The following is a 14,363-nucleotide window of genomic DNA, read 5'->3' on the forward strand; positions in this document are numbered from 1 at the left end:
TATCGTTAGAAGTGATGGAGTGTGGGGAAATAAAAAAAAAGGAGAAGAGCGAGATAAATCAATGTTCAGCCGGCGAGGGTTGTAATAAAATATATCACATAAGCCATTAAAGCTGATTTCAGAATTATACGTTTTATTTTGATTTTTAGCTTCAGACCAGAGCTGAAAATGCATTTTCAAAGATAATGAATAAACTGTGAGTAAAAAAGCTGACAAACAGTGTGGAAACTAAGAAATAATCAAGCTGCAAATAACAATTTTAACAGAAAGTGTCCAAAAAGAGTTTAGATGTCATTCACCCTCCTCCGAGTCTGTTTTCGAAACTGAGAGAAAGAAGTAACGGGGGTAAAAGAGGCGACGTTCACGGTCTCACGCCTTTAATTAATACAGGACCATATGGTGGAGGTTAGTCGATTCATCTCCCGGTAAAGGCTGCAGTCTCATGCTCTAGCCTACTGTGTTAATTTCAGAAGTAAAGCCAGTGAGAGGCAATGCCAGTTTGCTGTCTGCACTGGGCCTGATGCCATGTGAGTCACTGATTCATATCAACTGTTGATGATGAAAGAAGAGAGAGTCCATGAAGTGAGAATGAATGGATGAACGAGATTAATATAAGTTATCATAATACTCATACTATTTTAAAACCGCTCCTATGGGGTAACTGCTGCAAAATCTAAATAAATACGTGTTGTCAGGTTCAATTGCCGTTAGAAATATTTTGCATTATTATTATTATTATTATTATTATTATTATTATTATTATTATTATTATTATTATTATTATTATTACAGTTGCCCACATATGTCTTTTCAAATTTGACTTAATGAATGAGGCAGTTTAAAGATCATACTAAGGTGATGTTCGTCTTAAATGAGCAACTTCCGATTTAAAACAAAAATGCTTTTCCTCTCTAACTTTAAAGGAAAAGGCACTCTTCGAAATCTGAAGCGTCCTGAACAAAATACAGACAACAAAAGAAAAAAAAATGCTCAAGTCGTTAATTCAAAGCTGAAATTGCAGTTAAATTTTCACACAATAAAACAAAATTAATAACAATAAATTAAAAAAAAAAAAATGTGTGTAACTTCAGAGACTGTGGAGCAGCACGACAGACTGAAATATTGGACGAACCTCTCATTAAATTTCACTGATTAGGTAACACCGAGCCGCATGCAATAACCTTACACCTTACAGCGTGACCCCCACTATTTCATTTTGCAGCGGGGATATAGAGGAGGGATGCGAAGAACGGTTGTGCAGGTACACAGCATGTAAAACTTAACCTCCAATATCTGCATCTTTTGAATTAAAGGGTGAAAAAAAGAGAAAGAAAAAAACTCGCAGATGATGTAGAGCAGGTGAAGAGAAGAACTGAGGAAAATGGTTAACAGCATGACTGGATGCAAATTTCCCCCGACTTGAATTATCATAAGCAAACATTGTGAGCCTGGACTAATAAAATCCCATCTGTGTAACTTCATATCGAGGTAGTATGAGGGCTGCGATAATGAATTTTGTAATATCCCACCGACAGACATCTCAATCAGACTCTAATCCCATGATTTTACTACGGAATCACTCCACTCCCAACTGCACCAGGCAGCACCAAAACACAGAATCCGGCTCGAGCAAAACACATGAAGGGTTTTCCACACCGTGCAAAAATAAGAAAAAAACACATAACGTAAAATCACGATGAGTTTTGAACTGTAATTTATCAGAATTAAGTAAAAAAAATACCTTCAAAACTAAGAGATTATTCACTTGATTATTGCGATATATTCCTTGTTTCGTGCACACCGGAAGTTAAACTCAAAATTCTTTCAAAAATGGCACATTCAAACTAAAAAAAAAAAATTTAAAAAATAAAAATTTAAAAATCTCATCAAGATCCACATTTTGCAATAGTGTCATCATCATGCACCGCCGCTGAAATCCCACCATGCTCTTATATATTTTTGCTTTTATGTTTGTCCCATTATCATCATTTGCCATTCACTCAAAAATAAGAGTTTTCAAAAGGAATTCTTTTTCTTTTTCTTTCTTGTTACAATCAAAGGATTGCCCCTTGACCACATCAAAGTCCTCACGTAGGCTCCCGAATTATTGACTGCACAGTTAGAGTTTGATGATAATAAACGACTCAGAGGACTTTTTCGCAGTCTCAAATTGTGGCCAATTGTGGCTTTTTTGTTTCTTTTTACAGAAGCTGTTTCTTTGAATTATCAGAATGGACTCCCATTGCCGTAAACTGGTCACCACCTGCGCACAAATAGGTGAGTAACAATTTCAAATGTTCTCATTCTAATAGAAATAAAAAGCTTTTGCAAAAATGTGTATTAGTTTACACAGGTTGATACAATTTTTCACTTCACCTAAATTAAAAGAAAATCATTTAGTGACATAACGAAAAAGAGTGTGTTACTTTCCAAATCTTAAGAAAATGCTTTACAAACCTAGTAACAATATGAAAAAGGTGAATATTTTTTATATTTGTCAACGTTTAGATATCTTAAATGTCCCCAAAATCTTAAAACGTAAAACACAATAATATACAATTATTAATGCACTTTTTTGGAAGTACCACAGATTATATTGATACTTACATGTCAATATTAACAAACAGATATTTACATGTTAGGCAACAGGTTTACCAGCGAGCCCAACTTCTTCGTTTGTGCCGTTTCTGATCAGAAGACCAGATTAATTTTTCAGAGAAATATCATTGATTTCCTACATTTTATCTTCACGGCTTCGCCCATATCTGTTTATTCGTGTTTTAAAAGTTGCTTTGTGCGCATATGTGGTATTTTGATGTTTTCTTTTATTTCATTATATTGGTGTAGCCTTTTTTATATGCCTGTATTTCGGCCCTTTTACTCCTCAATATGGAGAAGTTGTGAGACAGCCGAGTTGGTTCGCTATGTTAGAGGGACACCTGGTGGTCGAATGCGGATCAGCACGGCACCAGAGCAGAAAAAGGAGAGCACAGACAACTCTGATCATCCGGGATTTGAAAAGGATGGCCGCTTCGCATAGCAAAGTTAATTAGTTAATTTAAAAATATGCTAATGTATGACAAATTACACCGTATTGTTAATTTTACTTTTAATGACATTTAACACAGGAAGGCAGTTTTCACGGATTTTTTTAATCGTCAGTTCTCCTGTAATATGCTGAGAGCCTTTCATATAAATGGTAGTCTCCAAAATCCCTTAAAACCGATATCAGACTAATTTAAAGCTGCAATCCTGAACGACAAAAGGATGGGATTATTAATTATTCTCTCATGTGACACGGAAATTACATCAGGTCTTGTTAGTGTCTTTGACGAATAACCAATAAGTCGTATTGTGTTTCATTTAGTCGACATTGCTGGGTATGTGTGACGGTCGCGTATTGTAGCTTCTTAGCTGCTCGTCGTGAACCACCACTGATTAAGAGTAATAAGATAAGTAAAATCAAAATGGGTGATCGAGAGAGATGCCGGCAAATATAGACACACCAGCGTCAACTGTTTTGCTATAATATATGCAGTGCTTGTTGGATTGACTCCGGGGAAAACTACATGTATAATGAAAGCCAATTCGTGAGGAGGAATATCCTAATGGAGGAATCTGATGTCTGCTTAATCCTATGTAAAAAGCCTTGTTGTCTCCCCTTATATTGACTGAATTGCTAATTAATGGCCCTCTATGGTGGAGGCCTATTGCACGCAGTAATCCGCAGAAGAGAGATAAAGCATTCAGAAGGTAGAAATGAAGAGGAAACCGATAATCCACTTCAAGTTTAGTATTACAATGCGCCTGGAAGAAAAAAGGAGCAACAGACCGTCCGTTATTTAACGGAAAATAAGGCACTAAATAATATTTTATTTGCTATTTTTTAACAATATAAAGGTAATACATATTATTATAAATATTAATATTATTATTGTTGTTGTTGTTGTTGTTGTTGTTGATCTACATGAAATTTGGCTTACTGGTTTTTACCCTTTATAAAGTTTTGTTATTGCAATGATAAATAAAACCATCATTACAGTTTAATGTTAATGGATTGTAATTGAATTATGATCAAGGTTTTATTGCTCTACATTAGAGGCTGTTCGTGTGAGTGTGTGTCTGAGTGTATGCGAGTGTGTGTTGCATGCAGTCTACGGTCTGCTGGTATTTATATATGAGGGGCTTTCACGGGATTAGCCCAATAACTTCTTAACAGCGCCAAGTCCCAAATGTGCTGGCTGAATGGGCTTTAGTCTGGCCACGTGGAGGGTGGAAGTGTGATTTTGATGATGATGATCTTGATGATGATTATGATGAAATGTGACTAGAGTGTCTCTATATTTAGATGTATGTTTTCACTTGCACTCCTGATCGCACTAACTGGCGCGGATGTTGCCTATCTCTTTATGGTCGCTCCATCACTTCAGCCACCTGTTTGTTACCCAGCTGACGTTTCTCTACCCGCCTATGAAAATCAAAGTCGCATTTGTTTGATTAGACATGTTTGCTTTGCCTTAATGCGGCACAATCTTTTAGGAATTAGATCTTAAAAAAATGTCTCGCATATCAGCTCAAACTCTTTAAAAGTGCTCCATTAGAAATAATTAGTCAAATTAAGAGTCTTATTAGGTTTTCTGCCAAAAAGAACACTTCGGGGGGGGGGGGTTCGCTGACAACGGCTATGGACTCCAAACACAAAGTGAGGAGAGATCCAGTTAAGCACCCAGATAAAGTAATCTGTCATCAACAAACTGAGACTGCGTGGTACAAAGCTCCAGTCAGTTGATTTAATGAATATGTGAACCTCAAGTCTGGGAAGGTCAAGAGAGTCGCCTCATTTGAAAACTAGTATGACTGAAAATGCTTTTCCAGGATGGATGTGGGATGGATACGGGATTCAGGGAATAGCAAACCAGTTAAAGTCAGCTTGGTCACGTTTTTGGACCGTGATGTAAATGCACAATAAAACTGAAGGCGCAAAATGCATACATTCAGTGTGTTGCCGGTTACCTTTATGTAATTTGAGCACTAGCACTGAGTTAAAACATGCTACTTAAAATTAAGCATTTTCGTGTCCATATGAAAGCACAATGTGCACATGTGCTCTTTTTTAAGGTAATGCGCGCGCCTGGCAATTAGCATCAGTTGACAAGTGCTCACAGACAATTTGGGGTCAAGTTGGCACAGTCCTTAGTTACATTTGTTGTTTGTTCTTTCACGGGTTCTTTGTGGTCCAGGAGGTGCTTGTGTTTGATATTCACTGCGCTTTTTTTTTTTTTTTTTTTTTTTTTTTTTTTTGTGGTTTCAAAACAATCCGCTCAGTGGCTGGCTTTATTCACACGGAGTCCCAGAGTAAACTGCACTGACAGAGCCTACCAGCCTGAAGCTCAACTTGGTTATCAATAGAACTACATCGTTTTACTGGGCCACTGGACCCATCTCATAAAATGAGACCAAACTGTGTTATTTTCATTTTTATTTGGTCTCGGGCTGCTGGGCAACGGCGTTTTGGAGCGCCGCGGGTACACCGTGCGTCCCATCTCTCTTTACATGCTTTTATTTGGAAGAAAGAAATAAGCGCCAGCGCCGGCATAAACACACTGGCAGACATATCTTGTTTCTGCAAGCTCTGGTTGGTTGGGCACGCCGTCATATTCACATGGATGTGCCTGTCAGAGAAAATATGGGCGGGCGCAACATGGTGACGTGGAGGTCTGGAGAGAGGCGCAGTTGGATAGACAGTGCTCAGGCAACAGCTGAAATGAACAGTGAGTGGTGTAGTGTGTGTATGCCTCTGGATCTAATATCACCTACCTGTCCTTGTCACTCTGATAGTCAGGCGAGGTTGCCGCTGTTTTTCACCGATGCTATGGCAAAACTCAATGGCCTATTTTAAAGCGTTTTCCAATTTAAACACAAAGAAGGCTTTATCTCAACCGCAAGAGGATCCGCGAGGTTGTGCGTTTTTTGGAGAGCTGAGCACATTCCGCAGTCGGACTTTCCGCCTACCCTTCCAGTACTAAAGGTTGTGCGATCTTTTACCGATGAACTCTATGAGGGATCCATTAAACATAGACCATCATCACCTAACAGGGAATAAACTTGCCTCCACACACCACACGGCTCTGGCGATGGCCTCTAGTTTGCAGCCACTGCAGCGGTCTGTGGACTCTAAACACCGGTTAGAAGTGCACACTGTGTCGGACACATCAAGTCCGGAGTCTGTCGGTAAGAACCGCCCGGAGTGCAGATGTTCTCTGCAAGACGCCGCAGATGTCATCTTGATTTCAAACAATAGATGGCTCTCATCAGTCAAAGTAAAGGGAGCTTTACATGCATGCAAATAGGCGATTACAGCTGTCATTTACTAAAAGATCATCTGTCTGTGTGCGGCGCTGAGTGAAAAAGTTTCAGTTATGTAAATGAAAACAGCTTGTGTTGCCAATTAAAATTGGCCCGACTTTTTCTGATATTCTCAGTAATTGCGTTAAATAAAAAAGGTTAACTAAAACCCTAGAAGTCAACGGAAATTCAGAACCCAAAACATGAAGTAAACAAAAGATTTATTTTTATAAATCCTTTAAGTGATACTGTTCCCACGGGAGCCTCGGATCGTTTTTTTTTTCTCCTCGCATTGTTCAGGCCATAATCTGGGTGATGACTTAAGTACTTCATTCCCTCTTCACAGAAAAGGAGAAGATACAAAATAAAAATGAAGACTCTTCAGATGACCCTTCCAAAAAGAAGCGACAGCGGCGGCAGAGGACTCACTTCACCAGCCAGCAGCTGCAGGAGCTGGAGGCCACTTTCCAGCGGAATCGCTATCCGGACATGAGCACAAGGGAGGAGATAGCCGTGTGGACCAACCTTACGGAGGCCCGAGTCAGGGTGAGTATTCCCTTGGGTGTAAACAAAAGCAACTAGTGTGTATAAATTCAAGTAATTTGCGCCAATTTTCCGGTTGTCCCATAAATATCCGATACTTTAACATAATTACGCACGCACTGAAAATTTTACGCACGATTGGAATTTGATTTAAATAATGTACAACATAATTTTAAAATGAAAAACAAATAACCGGAGTCTTGTTTAAATATACTTCTGGTGAAAACTCAATTTAATTAGAGCGTTAGGCTATATGTTTATATTAAGCCAAATGGAATTTGAACCCCTTGTACACAATGAAAAAATAATCAGTTTTAGCACAAGTCACAGTTCTCGGCATATTTTAATCTGGCGCATAATTTTATTTAAAAGAGCCCAAAAATGACTCATCCCCGTTTCCAAATGAAGTGTAATTAAACACTTACAATGTTGTTAGCAGTTGAGGGGCTCGACATTAGTCGGTGACAGATACCAGTCGTGTTCTGCTGTTCGTGTGAAAGAGGTGCAAAGCTTGTATTTTGCGATTGTCGCCCTGTGCTTGTGTGATTAAGGTCAGCGTGTTTATGGAAGCATGCAGAGGAATACACATCCTCTGCGCATTAAGATAATGCAGAGAGACCGCAGTGTGTATTCTGCTCAGATAAACACGGAGTTTTTACAGTTTTAATGAAGTGTTAAAACAGTAGGAGACGGGAGTCATTTTATTTGAACAATTACAAATTAAATTAATTTTATTAACTTGTAAAGCTCACATATTATCACGGAGCCATATAAATATATCATACTGATAACGATACTGTTGCCTAACAATATACTATGTCTAAACCTCTGCATTTCATTTGCTCTAGGTGTGGTTCAAGAATCGGCGAGCCAAGTGGAGGAAGAGGGAAAGAAACCAGCAAGCAGAGCTTTGCAAAAACGGCTTCGGGCCGCAGTTCAATGGACTCATGCAGCCCTACGATGACATGTACCCTAGCTACACATACAACAACTGGGCTGCCAAGGGCCTCACATCTGCCTCTTTATCCACAAAAAGCTTCCCCTTCTTCAACTCCATGAATGTCAACCCCTTATCCTCGCAAACCATGTTCTCACCGCCCAACTCCATATCCTCTATGACTTCCAGCATGGTGCCATCGGCGGTCACCGGCGTACCGGGCTCCAGTCTCAACAGCCTCAATAACTTGAATAACCTCAGTAACCCGTCTCTCAACTCGGGGGTGCCCACGCCGGCGTGTCCCTACGCCCCTCCGACCCCTCCTTATGTGTACAGGGACACTTGTAACTCCAGCCTGGCCAGCCTGAGACTGAAAGCCAAGCAGCACTCGAGTTTTGGATACGCCAGTGTGCAGAATCCGGCCGCTAATCTGAGTGCTTGCCAATATGCCGTGGACAGGCCAGTCTAATACCTACCTGCACTGCAAAAAATAATCATCTTAGCAAGATATAAGAGGCTAGTAGGGACGCTTACAGTTACATTTTTCTCTAAAGACAGTGGGCATCTCTGGTGGTGCGATTGTTATAGACTTTTTTGCGTGTATCAAGATTTTGTTTTTTAATTTTTTGGCGATCTTTGCCAGTTGGAATGTTACTTGCAGTATTCCGACCCTTTTCCTTAATACACTGCCACTTGCTCCGGTAAAAATCTAAAATCTTATAGGAAACATGTGGGATTATCCCATCGCATCACATTCATTTTCTTTCTTTTGAAGGGGCAAATGTGATTTGAGGGTGATTACAATCCCAGATAGCTTGCTATGGTGGTCATTTTTTGCAGTGTGAGGGTAATCACAAACAGCCGGCCACAGGAACAAGAGACTACTACAAGTACTTTTTCATTTTTCAAAAAGGGCACTAGAAGACTGAACCACTGAAACAAGCTCAACTACAGGTCGGAGTCAAACTGAAATGGGACTTCTTAGGTTTGTTCCCCTTTTGATGAGTTCAGGCCTGCTTCACACTGCGCCTCAGTGGAAAAGAAAAAAAGAAATAAACGGAGAAAAAAAAGAAAAGAAAAAAAGGCCTGTTTTATTTTTCACAACTCCTCATAAGGGTTTTCTGGTGGATTTTTGGACGGTACCTATTGACTGAAAAGGTTGTATATATATTTGAATTATCATCTCCTGTTTGTCGAGGCGAATGCGCTATAACCCCACGTCCTCTCCAGGTTCAATTTATCAACGCATGTGGAAAAAAAATCTCTAAAAAGGAATCATGTTTTGCTTGCAAACAAAAGGGAATGTACATACTAAAACGCACCAGTTGTGTGTTTCTAACATATTATAAATTTATTATTAATGTCTGTGTGAATATCGATTTAGAATAGCAATTCTGGATTAAAAAAAAAAAGTTCAAATCAAAATGTTCCTGCGACAAATTATTTGGTTTTTGCTCTGTGTATACTATTTGGTACGGAACTATGTTTTTTTTCCAGCATTCAAAAACTATTGTGTTTTATTTAATGGAAGTAAATATATTGTTCAAAAACATCATGCTGGGGGACTTTTATTGAATCTTTGTGCTAGTTGTCTGATAGTGGAGTGTAAAGCAATGACAGTCTGTCTATAGCCTTTCGATTATGTGAGGTACTTGTGCGGCTAATCTATAGAGGAAAACAATGGGCCGCTCCAATACACATAACTCCGAGATGCTCCGTCAGATTAACTGCTGAATACATGTCTGCCTGCCCAGCCAAGAGCTTCGGCTGGTCACTGGTGCTTGAAATAACACGGGAATCCACAAAAAGGCATTGGACCACACAACAATGATAACAGTCCATTAGAGGATGTTTTTTGCTCCCCGTCTTTGATCTCAGAAGAGACGGTAGTTTTCTGAAGTGGCTTATTAGAAAACTTGAAGTACAGCCCGCGATCTGATTCACATCATTCTTTAATATGGATTTTACGATATGTTTGAATTTATCACCTAGTAACTTATCAATCAGCAATGTTTAACAAAATCATGTTTAGAGTTACATATTCTAAATCCAGCCTCACATCTTTTTTTCTGCCCCCATAACTAATCCTTTCTAATTGTGCATCCCACCTGATTTATACGTGTATATATTTGCCTTTCTAGTATTTGCTTTTGTAACATTGCGCTTTTTTGAGGTATGCTTTCCGTTGTGCAAACGCGACGAAGCAAAACAAACCGTGATTCGCAAGCTTAAGCAAACAAGAGCACACAAAGATACAGAGGTATGTGGGCCGGTGCTGCCTGGAGGAGGCGGGGGATGTGTGCAACTTCATGGCTGCAACCAGAGCGGAGACACCGGGGAGGAAACACCGCGACACTTCCACACACAACAAGCCAAATAAATTATCCGAGTCCGGGCAGCCTGTATTTATTCCTAGTGTCGCCCATAAAAATTGATAGCAGTATTTAAAAAATCATTATATAAATGGGCCGATATGACACTGTTTCACAATAAAAATTAAACAGTGTGTTAAAAGAACAAAAGAAATGTAGGTTGAAAAAGCGTAATGTCAAGTTGGATGAAGTCATCTTTTATGAGAGGGTGTTAACTATTATGAGGAAAAATCAATCACGGTCCAAATTTGGGGTGTTTTTGCAAAAGCGCCAAATAACAAACACGAGATAAGTGTTCTTCTATTTTTACATTTTGAGTTGAAGTGGCCGTCCAGCGGCTTGAACTCCACACCCTCCGCAATTAAATTTTCCTCTCAAAAGCTGCAAGTGTCACCTTTTGATGGAGTTGGTAACGCGGAGCAATAATCAGCTGACAGGGGATAAGCCTAGGCGAATACACAAGTCTGCAGCCTCAATACACAACCACACAATCAACATGTGAACAGAGGGTGACCTGAAGAGAAGAGGCTTGAGTGGGAAATTGTTCATTTGGCTGACACGGCGCTCAGGAGTGCTTCCCTCTTCTCTTCTGTGAGCCTCTGCAAGGTAAGAGCTTATTAAAGTTTAATGAATGCAACATATGTGACTTTAAGCTGCTGTCTGCGCTTTTTCTGACGTGTTATTTTATACATTTTCTGCAAGATTACATTAAAAAACCCTTTGTTTGCATCGTGACTGAATCTGCTCATATTTAAGTGAAATAAAGATTCTAAATTCAGGGAGTGCATCATTTATGCATCAAAATAAGGCTGTGTAAAGCGGAAAACAATGTTCTGGACATAACTACGCTTAATGACGCCAGGGAAACACAGAAACATACATATATGACCTCTATTAACGTGTAGTTCATATTTAATCTAGTAAGCAATTCCTTTTCTCTGTAAAAAAAAAATAAAAAAAATAAAAAATAGCAAGTTCTTGCTTCTCTTGCCTCGTTTTTAGGACTCCTAAAACACACCGGTACATCTTGATGCGAGATTTGTTCCGCCATCTGATTAAAAAAAATCCAACGTGATGAGACACTGCTAGTCGACAGCTTTCACCTCGTCTCCACTGGGAATTCAAATAAAAAGCGAAGAAGTGCAAATATCCAAACATGTATCGTTACAGCGCCAATCTAAATAATTAACAGGCTCTCAATATTCATACAGCGACGGGTTTGCAGGAGACATGACACGGTTTGGTAACAGCCTAATGCTGCATGCTATGTCGAAATGTGCAGCATGTTTTTTTTTTTAATTACACCCTAACGAGGCTTGCTTTTCAACTTTTATAATATTTTTGGAACTACGGGGCGTTTATGGCATAATATTTCAACTGAAAATGTGTCTGGATTAATGTTCATATCAAGACACTAATTCCTGCTATTTGCAGTAAAAATAATCTGAGATTCCATCCATATTTTTTTAATGTATATAATTATTAAAACGGAACATTTAGCTCGTTCTGCTCTCCTTACCAATGAATCTATTTTTTTAGTTGCACATTTTAATATATGTTAAGATGAAGCAGGAGATATGTCAGATGGGGGATATGGGTTAAGATAAACATAGAAAATGCTGTCCAATATTTCATTTTTAGGGTTGCAATGGTGCAAGACTTCCAAAGTAAATCACGGCAGTGGTTTAAATGGACAGCAATATTCTTGTTGCTAAAGCCAAATTTGCCCATAAGTTAGGCCGTACAGAGAGTTTTCCTTAGGGAGAAAACTGGCCTTTCGCAATCTGCGCATGTTTATGTCTCAGGAAAAAAATGCAAAATTACACATGCACACCTTTTTTTGTATCCATGCATAGATTCAAACTTGTCCTCACACGTGCACATGTGATGTTGCTGCAACACATCGACATATACAAAAGTCATTCTGTATTCTTCTGGAGCAGGAGGCTACAAAAAAACTGCTCCAGAAGACTTGTAGCATAAAGGCCACGCAGATAATAGGTGGTGCCAACACACAACTAGCTTCAGCACTTTGCAGGAGAGAGGGGCTGCTGTGTATCTGGGGGGAGGAGGGTTATGGCTCTCGACCAATGACGGCCAAGCGGCTTCAGCTAAAGGTCACATGGAGTGACCTCACACATTCTCACCCTCACCTAAGGCTTGAGAAGAAGTTCCCCATAACAAGAAGCATTGCTGCTCAGCTCGACTGCAAAAAAAAACAAAAAAAAAACTCATGACAACTTCAAAGTGGAGTTGTGTTTTTTTTGTTTGTCTGTTTGGTTTTTTTTAGCAAGCTTATCCAAAATCAATTGTAGATTTTTGCTTTACATTGACTGCAACATCAATGCATGTTTACATATTGCAAATTGAAAAAAACACATGCATGCTGCCAAAGGCTTTATGTAACAGTGCATATATTTTATTTAAGCCAGTATTCTTAGGAGTAGGTGCACACAGAGCTGAATACTCACAGCGTAATCTGCATGTCTGTTTGGAATATATAAGCATCTTCTGTGTGAATCTACACGTATGTGTACGAGTGCGTAGATAAGTTGTGCATCAGCCTCTCACGGTGGGAGCTTGGTGCAGTTTGAGGGCAGGCGGCTGGCCAGAGCGTGTGAAAGCAGATAACCAGGGCAAATTTCCTGACGCACACACTTCCTGCTCTCTGAAGTTGTGTTAAAGAAGGATGAAAACAAAACACACATCTGAGATGTTTTCTCTCCAAATCAATTTCTACACATTAAACATGCTGGAAAAAGATCAGCAGCAATGGCTCCCATAAAACTCAGAGTAGTGGAGGAAAATGTGATCCATCATCAGAGACTTGTGAATTTATCTGACAGAGTGAGTGCCCGATTTTGGTTTTAAAAAAATCTTTAAGAATGAAGACATGGGTAGTTTGTCTGCAGGTTTTATCATATGAAGAGCTGCGTTTTATGAATAACGTGAAAGTCAGAAGAGCAACTGGCAAGAGTATCTGAAACTTTTAACTTTTTATCCATTTAGTAATGTTGCTGCTGGAGTTCTGTGATGTGTTTGTGCATGTCCGCAGCAGACAAGAAGCATGCCTGCTTAAACGCTTCTGCATACAAATGTAATCGTAATAAGGTTAACTACAGATACACTGTGAAGCTGCTTGAAACAACAGCAGGGCCGTAAATACTGGGCTCATGAAATACTTCTAGAATTATATCATATTATTTGCAAAATTCTCTTTTTCAATAAAAATAATAATAGTGACAAAAGAGAAACATCTATCAGATGTGCGAGAAAAAGAGACTAATTTATAAATACACATCCTCCAGGCACACCAGCTACCTGAAGTCTTCCTCATGCCTTTTCATGTTAACCTGACAAGTCTAAAGCTGCTAACATTTTAGCCTGATCTGAAGCGTCATGTTCAGACACCTTCAGTTTACACAGTCTGCCCCAGATGGCATATCTCAGCACTGTTTTCTTTAGGCCTGTCATCTACTGTAACGTCTTAATTGACGTTTACCTCAGTTTGCTGCTGTCAGCCACCCAGAGTCTCTGTCTGAAGAGCAACCTGGCAGAACAGTTTCCCAGGCTCCAACTTCAGATAGAAAATTACACCTGAGAACATTTGTTTGTTTTAGTCTTTCTTTCATTTTGTACAGTACAATCCTCACATGCAGCGTGACTTAAGAAATAGTGTGGAAATTGTGAGGAGAGGTTTTCTACTCTTATTCTCTCTTATCCAGTACTTTGTGTTTTATGTCCCAAATCTTTATTGTATAGAAATCAAAAGACTGGTTAATAACAGTTCATTCTGGTATTCAAATGCGTCTGATGAAAACTTTTCCACAAGATATCAAATGCATGCATTAAGACTTGGGGGTGGAAAAATCCCAACCACTCCACCTGGGTAAGGTTAAATATTCCAGTTAGGACATAAAGACCAATATACAGAATTATATGGAAATTTATATGCACAACAATACAAGAGCGCTCTGGTGGAAATAAAAGCCAGAATTCCTGCAGTTTTAATGTCACACTCCACAGGCTGATTTGACTTTCCAGCTGTACAAACATGGCATCTTTGGGCATAAAACGCAAAATATTATTGAGAGACTCACTCAGGGAGATGCTTTATATCATCTTTTATTCATCTAATGCCTTGTTAAGTCCAAAGCTGGTGGTTA

The 14,363-nt window shown here is 39.2% G+C and overlaps 1 protein-coding gene across 2 annotated transcripts; it reads left to right on the plus strand.

The window, feature by feature from the left end:
* The first annotated feature begins 2,231 nt into the window (after window positions 1-2,231).
* Window positions 2,232-8,312, plus strand: pitx2 (paired-like homeodomain 2). Of its 2 annotated transcripts, none has more exons than XM_085366122.1 (3): window positions 2,232-2,277; window positions 6,692-6,891; window positions 7,737-8,312. In XM_085366122.1, exons 1-3 carry the CDS (start codon window positions 2,232-2,234, stop codon window positions 8,292-8,294), a joined length of 804 nt encoding a protein of 267 aa, XP_085222248.1. In that variant the 3' UTR covers window positions 8,295-8,312. The 2 variants fall into 2 exon arrangements, with proteins under 2 accessions (XP_085222248.1, XP_085222242.1); XM_085366116.1 differs by lacking the exon at window positions 2,232-2,277 and adding an exon at window positions 5,782-6,231.
* Window positions 8,313-14,363: the final 6,051 nt, after the last annotated feature.

Source organism: Diplotaxodon limnothrissa, linkage group LG2 (genome assembly GCF_057381915.1).
Source record: "Diplotaxodon limnothrissa isolate DT_005_m linkage group LG2, D_limnothrissa_male_GT1.1, whole genome shotgun sequence".
In the NCBI taxonomy this organism is placed as follows: Eukaryota; Metazoa; Chordata; class Actinopteri; order Cichliformes; family Cichlidae; genus Diplotaxodon; species Diplotaxodon limnothrissa.

What these genes read in the sequence shown, in the direction of transcription:
- pitx2 (XM_085366116.1), top strand. Translation starts at nt 6,048, where the DNA reads ATGAACTCTATGAGGGATCCATTAAACATAGACCATCATCACCTAACA. An exon ending in ATCAAGTCCGGAGTCTGTCG is followed by an intron (nt 6,232 to 6,691) that starts GTAAGAACCGCC and finishes CCCTCTTCACAG; the next exon opens with AAAAGGAGAAGATACAAAAT. An exon ending in TTACGGAGGCCCGAGTCAGG is followed by an intron (nt 6,892 to 7,736) that starts GTGAGTATTCCC and finishes CATTTGCTCTAG; the next exon opens with GTGTGGTTCAAGAATCGGCG.